Here is an 8,296-nt window from a genome sequence, read left to right on the forward strand (position 1 = left end):
TGAAAAGGTGGGTGTCAGGAGGATTGGGCTGGTCTTTTTTCAGTGGTGCCCAGGGACAGGACAAGAGGAAATGGGCACAAACTTGAACATAAAAAGCTCCACCTAAACATGAGGAGGAACTTCTTTCCTGTGAGGGTGGCAGAGCCCTGGCAGAGGCTGCCCAGAGAGGTGGTGGAGTCTCCTTCTCCGAAGACATTCAAACCCACCTGGACACATTCCTGTGGGACCTGCTCTGGGTGACCCTGCTCTGGCAGGGGGTTGGACTGGATGATCTCCAGAGGTCCCTTCCAACCCCACATCATTCTGTGATTCTGTGATTAAATCAGTGCATTTTTTCCAACTTAGACTTTCTGTTTATTTTGATGTGGAGTCAGCTACTAGGTACTAATTGCTTGAACAATCGAGACTTCATTTTTTGAAATAGTAATGACCTGCTTTTGAATCAAAGAAAATAAACACACGCGAGTACAGTCATTACTGCAGTTCAGAAAATGCTGTCTTTGAGCATATTTTGTGCAGAATGCCATGGAAGCTTACCAGCACGACACTTAACTGCACCAGCTCTTAAATGTGGTCTCAATTCTTGTTTATTAATACATTATTGACCTAAAGATTTTTCCAGTTTGGCTCAATGAGATTCTTCTGGGGTATCAGGTGCTCTTGACCATTTATCCCTTCCTTTCACTGCCAGAGTAGCTTAAGAAGCAGCATTTTCTGTTTAGGTGAAGTAGTGGATAAATTAACTTTCTCTTTAAAGGTAAGCTTGCAGTCTTCCCTACAAAAGAAGTCCAGGAATTAATTTGTTTGACTGAGATAGTGACTTCCATCTCTTAAGACAGGGGTTTTTTCAGTTCCCCCGCCAGAAAACACGCTTTTCATGCTTACTGGACAAAAATAGCTCAGTTTTTCTCAGAAATTACCTCTGAATTTTGAAGAGACAGGAAGTACGGAGCTTCAGACAGATATGTCTGAAGTCTGCCTTTCTGCTCTGCTCTGGGGAGACCCCACCTGTAGCTCTGTGTCCAGCTCTGGAGTCCTCAGCACAGGAAGGACATGGACCTGTTGGAGTGGCACCAGAGGAGGCCACAAAGATGCTCAGAGGGCTGAGGCACCTCTGCTGTGAGGACAGGCTGAGAGAGTTGGGGGGGTTCAGCCTGGAGAAGAGAAGGCTCCAGGGAGACCTTAGAGCCCCTTCCAGTCCCTCAAGGGGCTCCAGGAGAGATGGGGAGGGACTCTGGATCAGGGAGGGGAGCCATAGGATGAGGGGGAATGGTTTTAAACTGAAAGAGGGGAGATTGAGATGAGATCTCAGGAAGAAATTCTTTGGTGTGAGGGTGGTGAGACACTGGAAGAGGTTGCCCAGAGAAGCTGTGGCTGCCCCATCCCTGGAGGGGTTCAAGGCCAGGCTGGATGGGGCTTGGAGCAACCTGGTCTGGTGGGAGGTGTCCCTGCCCAGGGCAGGGGGTGGCACTGGATGGTCTTGAAGGTCCCTTCCAACCCCAACCATCCTATGATTCTATGTGTTCACAAAGCAGCACCTGCTTGAATTATTAGGAAAGTTTAAATAATTAGAGGAAATGCTAATCAGAAGAATTGTTGTGACTCTCCTACTCCAGTAGGAGGTCCTTGATACCGCTGTGTGCTCCTGCTTTCGACCATTCACAAGAAGTGCCCTTTAAAGTTTCTTGGTTTGTTTTTATTGGGTTTTGGGTTTTGTTTTTTAATCTTCAGTTTTTTGCTCACAGAGGAGGAGAAAAGGAATCTCATCAAAACACTTGGGCTTTTTTTGTGCTGACTTCTGCAGGGCGGACACAGTTGTTAAATTTTTAAATAAAAGTTTAGAGGCAGAGCTGTGATAAATGCCTAACAACATGTGACCCTTGCCAGTTTTTCAGTTCAAATTAAGGACATCTGTTAAGGAGAATTGATTCTGTTGGTTCTGAGCATGTAGCCTACAGACACTTGTGGACTCATGTTACCTGTTCCTTTGGTTTTGATACAATGTCCTTTCCACGTAGTCTTGAGTTGCAGCATTTCAAGTTTCCTTCTCATTCTGGAATCCTTGGGTTCCAGTCACAACACTGTCTGCTTAATTTTCACAAAATATTTTTTCCAAAGAAACATGTTGTCAGTGACAGGCGTATTACGAAGTTACCAGAGAGCACAGATTTGTTTTTTCCTATAAAGTTCACAAATTTCAGAATATGCAACAGGTGCTCTGCTACCTCAAATTTCTTAACATCTAAAAATTTTCATGTTCTGACCTGTAGGATTATTAAACCCTTTTTGATTAATAATTCTTTATATTGAGAACCAGTTAATGTTTGTCACCTTCCATTAAAACTCAATACTGGCCTGAAGGAAAGTATTCCAAGATTTTTAATGAAAAATTACATTTACAGACGTACATGTTAAGCCTGAGATAGATACTACCCATGAACATTAGACTAAGTGTTAGTTTGTGACTTATTTGGTCTTTTTTATTTCTTAACAGTACGTGAAGCATCTCCCAACTTCAGATGGAAACACAATTTATAAATTACACAAGATTGCTCAAGAATATTTTTAATCTGCACAGTTGCAGCGTGAAAAAATATAACGATGAGCACAGACAGTATGTAAAATACAATGTAATTCTTCACTCTTCTTTTTTTAAAGTGGTAATAGAATTTTAAAGCAATGTTACAGTCTGTGGACTAATGTTTTTTCATACTCTGTTCTCTGGGAATTTTAAAAAATAACCTGATAATTTTTAAAAGTAACCTTGTAGGTACCGAATTAATAAAATGGAATGAGTTTGAAGAACTGAATGTTACCTCTGTTATAAAATACCCAGTTTTTCATCGGTGGCAGAAGGAAAAATAGCAAGGTCTAATAAACTTAATATTACAAAGCAATATTGTAAACTTAATAAATATATTAAAAAATCTCTAGTAAAAATAATAGACCAGGTGTTATTCTAAATCTGTTTTTCACTTGCTTGTGATTTTCTAATGAGTTATCTGTACAGTCTCAAAACCACATTATTTTTGTTAACGGGTGTAAATACTGGTGTTTATATTCCTTTTGTAATGTAGCTGCCTGCGCACATCTCTGCTGCCTGCTCACTGCAACGGGGTTTAACTGGTGCTGAAAGGAATTCCAGACTTGTCTGTTTTCTGGTGGAATTCAAAGGATTCATAAATTTTAACTAATGAATGTCAAAAAACGCACAGAGTTGGAGCAGCCTCTTAAATGCTTTCTGTTAGAAGACTCTTCAAGAATGTGATTTAAAAGCTGTATAAATTCAGGTGTGTATTACACACCCTATGAAGTTAAAAAGTAACCTTGTAGGTACCGAGTTAATAAAATGGAATGAGTACGAAGAACTGAATGTTACTTCTGTTATAAAATACCCAGTTTTTCGTCGGTGGCAGAAGGAAAAATAGCAAGGTCTAATAAACTTAATATTACAAAGCAATATTGTAAACTTAATAAATATATTAAAAAATCTCTAGTAAAAATAATAGACCAGGTGTTATTCTAAATCTGTTTTTCACTTGCTTGTGATTTTCTAATGAGTTATCTGTACAGTCTCAAAACCACATTATTTTTGTTAACGGGTGTAAATACTGGTGTTTATATTCCTTTTGTAATGTAGCTGCCTGCGCACATCTCTGCTGCCTGCTCACTGCAACGGGGTTTAACTGGTGCTGAAAGGAATTCCAGACTTGTCTGTTTTCTGGTGGAATTCAAAGGATTCATAAATTTTAACTAATGAATGTCAAAAAATGCACAGAGTTGGAGCAGCCTCTTAAATGCTTTCTGTTAGAAGACTCTTCAAGAATGTGATTTAAAAGCTGTATAAATTCAGGTGTGTATTACACACCCTATGAAGTTAAGTTTGTCACTTTATAACTAACAAGCTTTTAACTTTTGCTGTTCTATCCCTTCAAATATTTGAACTAAAGGTTGCGTTTGGTTGTAAGATACTCTATAGTGTATTAAAATAAAATGTTTAAAGATTAATTTAAACTGCAAGCTCTGTTCTCTGTGTAGCTTAAGCTTTCAGAATAGCGTATAAATATTTGCATTGCTTTGTGTATTCAAAGTGTGTGAAGTTTTTGTTAGATAAGCTTCTCTTAATGCTGGCTCAACCTTAAAAAAAGAATAAAAATCAGATAGGAGACGTTTGAAGGTACCGAAGGCAAATATATGTCCTTGGAAATCCTTGAAACCCTTTTACCGTTCAATCCTGTACCTTTGTTTGTGAAACATGCAGATGTTTGGCTACTTAAGGCAGACCTGAGTAATTGTTGTTAATTTATGAAGTCGATGGCATTTGTTCTGATCAACCGAGTCAAATCCAATCCAAAAATGCTCCCAGGGACAGCAATCTGAAGCTGAAAGCATATGCAGAAGTTGTAACCGTGCCCCCAAAGAGAGGAAACAATAACTTTTTGCTCCATAAAATGACACTTTCTGTTGCAAACTTCATTTTTGGCCACGTCATGACTCTCGCTGACATTTAGCTTTCTGTGCAGTTGCCATTCTGGGGCCTTTTTCAGGTCTCCTCATTTTTCTTCCTTTTATATTTTCTGTTTATTTGCAATTTTCCATTTCAGCCGTGGTTTTTTTTTTTTCCCCTCTTCCCAGAAACCTGATTTTTTTTTTCAATACCTTTTGGATTGTTTCTCTCTTCATAATTACTCAGCGGCTTTCACCTGGACTTCTTTCCCTTAATAATTACTGCTTTCCTGTAGCTATTCCACGAGTTTATAGTTACCTTTTCTATTGTTACGAATAATTGTAATACTTGTCACTGTTTTCTTTTTTAAGAACTTAATTGGCGTGCTCTGAATAATGTCATTTTGCTGGAGGGAAGTTGCAGTTTAAGCAGAGCTGTCGCTAACGCTGGTGTAACGGTGTCTCTGAAATACTGAAAGCAGAGATGGCAGTTACTGGGATGTATATATGATATATGTATAAAAATGGGGATTGGCCTCTTAACACCCCTTGTATCGAATGTGTTTGTCTGTGCAGAAAGCATTAAAAGTTAAGAACAGAAGAAGAAGGGGCAATTTCTGCCTCATCAGGCTGAAAGGGCAAATGTCATTCCATGCATTAACTTCCCAAACAGGTGGAGACAGAAGCTGGAAGAAGCACAAATTGCATTTCCAGCCTCCCTGCCGGCTGATTTGAAGATCCTGTCCCGAGAGGCAGCATCACTTACCAGCTTTAACACCTAGGAAAGAAGTTTGATGGTAGTTATAACCTTTTGGGGGGGTTTTCTATTCTCTTTCTTGCTAGCTTGGTTATTTGCATTTAGTTTAAAATGTCATTCTTGGTTCTATCTTTAAGCGTGTTTGACGGCGAGTGAATTTAGGAAAGGTTGCAGAATTGGAAGGGCATTGTCTGTTATTGCTGTAACGCGCTCTCCTGTTCCAGTGCCTCCCCACCCTCACAGTAATTATTTTCTTCCTAATATGTAATCTATATCTCCCCCTCTATCAGTTTAAACATCTGGAAAGAAACCTGGTAAATACAGACCAGCAACCCATTGGCAAGAAGCAGGCTGAGGGCTGACAGTCTCCGGTGTCGCCTAAAGAGCCGTAAGAAACATACAATCATAGAACAGTTTGGGTTGGAAAGCACCTTAAAGACCATCCAGTTCCAACCCCCCTGCCCTGGGCAGGGACACCTCCCACCAGACCAGGTTGCTCCAAGCCCCATCCAGCCTGGCCTTGAACCCCTCCAGGGATGGGGCAGCCACAGCTTCTCTGGGCAACCTCTTCCAGGCTCTCACCACCCTCACAGCAAGGAATTTCTTTCTAGTATCTCATCTCAATCTCCCCTCTTTCAGTTTAAAACTGTTCCCCCTCATCCTATGGCTCCCCTCCCTGATCCAGAGTCCCTCCCCATCTCTCCTGGAGCCCCTTTAGGGACTGGAAGGGGCTCTAAGGTCTCCCCGGAGCCTTCTCTTCTCCAGGCTGAACCCCCCCAACTCTCTCAGCCTGTCCTCACAGCAGAGGGGCTCCAGCCCTCGGAGCATCTCTGTGGCCTCCTCTGGTCCCGCTCCAACAGGTCCATGTCCTTCCTGTGCTGGGGACTCCAGAGCTGGACACAGAGCTCCAGGTGGGGTGTCCCCAGAGCAGAGCAGAGGGGCAGAATCCCCCTAGACTTCTAGCCAGCACCTGAGGCATTTGCTGATTACAGCTTGAGGAAAGGATGTCTTGTCTCTTGTCCCAGTTAAGTCCCATTTGTCACATTCTGTGGAGATGACACGTCCTGATTTCTTTTAAGGCTGAGGTGGGAAATAGATGTGAGACTACCTTGGAAAAAGGATTCTGGTTTATATCCCAGCCTGATGTACTCCTCAGGTGCAGAGTGTCACGTCCATAACTCCATGGTATGCAATCGGGCAGATATATATATATATATATATACACTTTCACATCATTATTGTTGATGTAACGTTCTTACTTAAGAGTTACAAAACACTGGTGTGCCCAGGGATGAGGAGATTTCAAAGATACAAAACATTTTGGGGCTGAAATATGAATGCTGCTTCTGTTTAAACTTTTATATTTAAACCAACTCCCAATTATGAAGGGAAAAAAAATTCTATAGCCTTTTCTGTATTTTTAAAGTACTCCAGGCACCGAGTATCCCCGTCTTTTGAAATAACAAACTCACACAAACTCTCTAAGCTGCTTCACAGCTGATGAAGGTGTTCCGTAGTTGAAAAACCTGGTTCTGCACTAATTAGTCTGCTCTGGGGGTCACTTACAGCTCAGTACAGTTGGAAGAAACTAATCTATTAAAAAAGGTTTGTACAGTGCGTTTGGTGCGCGGTCTCCATTCCAGCAAGGCAAAGCATCACTGGATGGTTTGATTTTAACCTCCCCATATTCATTAGCTGCCAGTTGCAAGAGCCTTCCAGGCAATGCTAAACTTTGGCCATAAATTACTCATTTTCTTGAACCTTCTCCTTATACTGGGTGCCTCCGCCAGCCAGGAGCTTTAATAAATAAAAGTAGCACGAATTTTGGAGGGGATTGAAGGACAGATCAGTTGGGCCTGGACGTTTTCTGCGTCGGTGTTGATTTCTCAGACCTTTTCCTTCTCCTCCTGTAACCCGGGAACAGCCTCCTGGGGTCGGGTGGGCTTTTTTTAATCCACATTTACCCTCCTTTTTAACGTCTCTTCCTTCTGACACCTCCCGGTTAGCTTTTTCCCCCATAACCCGTTGGAGGGAACCAGGGGGACCAGCCGGGGTGGGGTCCGGCGACAACGACGTTCACCTCCAGCCTTAGGGGAAGGAGAAAAAAAAAAAAAAAGAGAAAAAAAACACAAGAAGGGGGGGAAAAACCAAAAAGAATGCAAGGAAAGGTGAAGCTGGATGGCAGGGGGAGGGAGGGAAGGGGGGTCCGGCTCGGTTCTGCGGGCACACAGCGGCCTCCATCCTCCTCACCCGCTGCCGGTGGGTCTGACCCCCGAGGGGGGACGCATGGAAGGATGGACGGACTGACGGACAGACAGACAGACAGACAGACAGCCCGCCGGCCAGCAGGGGCGCTGCTGTCGGCGGCGGGGGGGCTGCTCCCTGCGGCCGGGGCGGGGTGGAAGCGGCGCGGCGGCTGCCATTGCTGGGCTTGAGCGGCCGCCTCCTCCTCCTCCTCCTCCTTCTTCCTCCCCCCCCACCTCCGCCTCTTCCTGGCCGCGGCGAGGAGGAGAGCCGTGCTGGCAGCGGGGAGGCGGCGGCGGTGGTGGCAGCGGTTGCTGCCCCCAGCTCCCTGCCCGCCATGGCCATCCGCAAGAAGAGCAACAAGAACCCGCCGGTGCTGAGCCACGAGTTCATCGTGCAGAACCACGCCGACATCGTGTCCTGCATGGCCATGATCTTCCTGCTGGGGCTCATGTTCGAGGTGAGGAGCCAAACGGGGCCGGGGGGGAAGAAAAGGGGAGGGGGGGGTTCCTCCCTGCTTCTTCCTCCCTGCTTCTTCCTCCCTGCTTCTTCCTCCCTCCATCCATCCATCCACCCGCCGGGGGTTCTCGGCGCCGGGATGGCTGCGGCCTCCCCTCACAGAGGCCTCACCTGCCCCCCCCACCATAGGGCCGGAGGAGGCCGCCATCCCCGCGGGGAACGCCCCTCTCGCCCGGAGAAGAGCTCCCGCTTCCCTTCCCCAGGCCTGTGAGGGGGAGGCCTTCCCTCCTTTCCCCCCCCCATCAAACCACCACCTCCATCTCCGCCGCCCTGAGGGGAGGCGTAGCGGGGCGGCGCGTTTCCTCCCGCCGCGGCGGCGGCGGCGGCGGG

General features: G+C 45.0%; 1 protein-coding gene and 1 long non-coding RNA gene across 2 annotated transcripts in view; both read left to right on the forward strand.

The window, feature by feature from the left end:
* The window catches only part of LOC106899358, a 6,104-nt gene extending 3,164 nt beyond the window's left edge, over positions 1-2,940 (forward strand). Inside the window, exon 3 of the long non-coding RNA XR_001414042.1 lies at positions 2,495-2,940. This is a non-coding gene — a long non-coding RNA (uncharacterized LOC106899358). The remainder of the gene's footprint in view (positions 1-2,494) is intronic.
* A 4,673-nt stretch (positions 2,941-7,613) lies between these two features.
* The window catches only part of TRAM1 (translocation associated membrane protein 1), a 15,200-nt gene continuing 14,517 nt past the window's right edge, over positions 7,614-8,296 (forward strand). Inside the window, exon 1 of the mRNA XM_014961150.1 lies at positions 7,614-7,907. Within this exon, the coding sequence (XP_014816636.1) occupies positions 7,785-7,907 (123 nt within the window). The 5' untranslated portion in view covers positions 7,614-7,784. The remainder of the gene's footprint in view (positions 7,908-8,296) is intronic.

This window comes from Calidris pugnax, unplaced genomic scaffold (genome assembly GCF_001431845.1).
Source record: "Calidris pugnax isolate Ruff unplaced genomic scaffold, ASM143184v1 scaffold331, whole genome shotgun sequence".
NCBI classification, from domain to species: domain Eukaryota; kingdom Metazoa; phylum Chordata; class Aves; order Charadriiformes; family Scolopacidae; genus Calidris; species Calidris pugnax.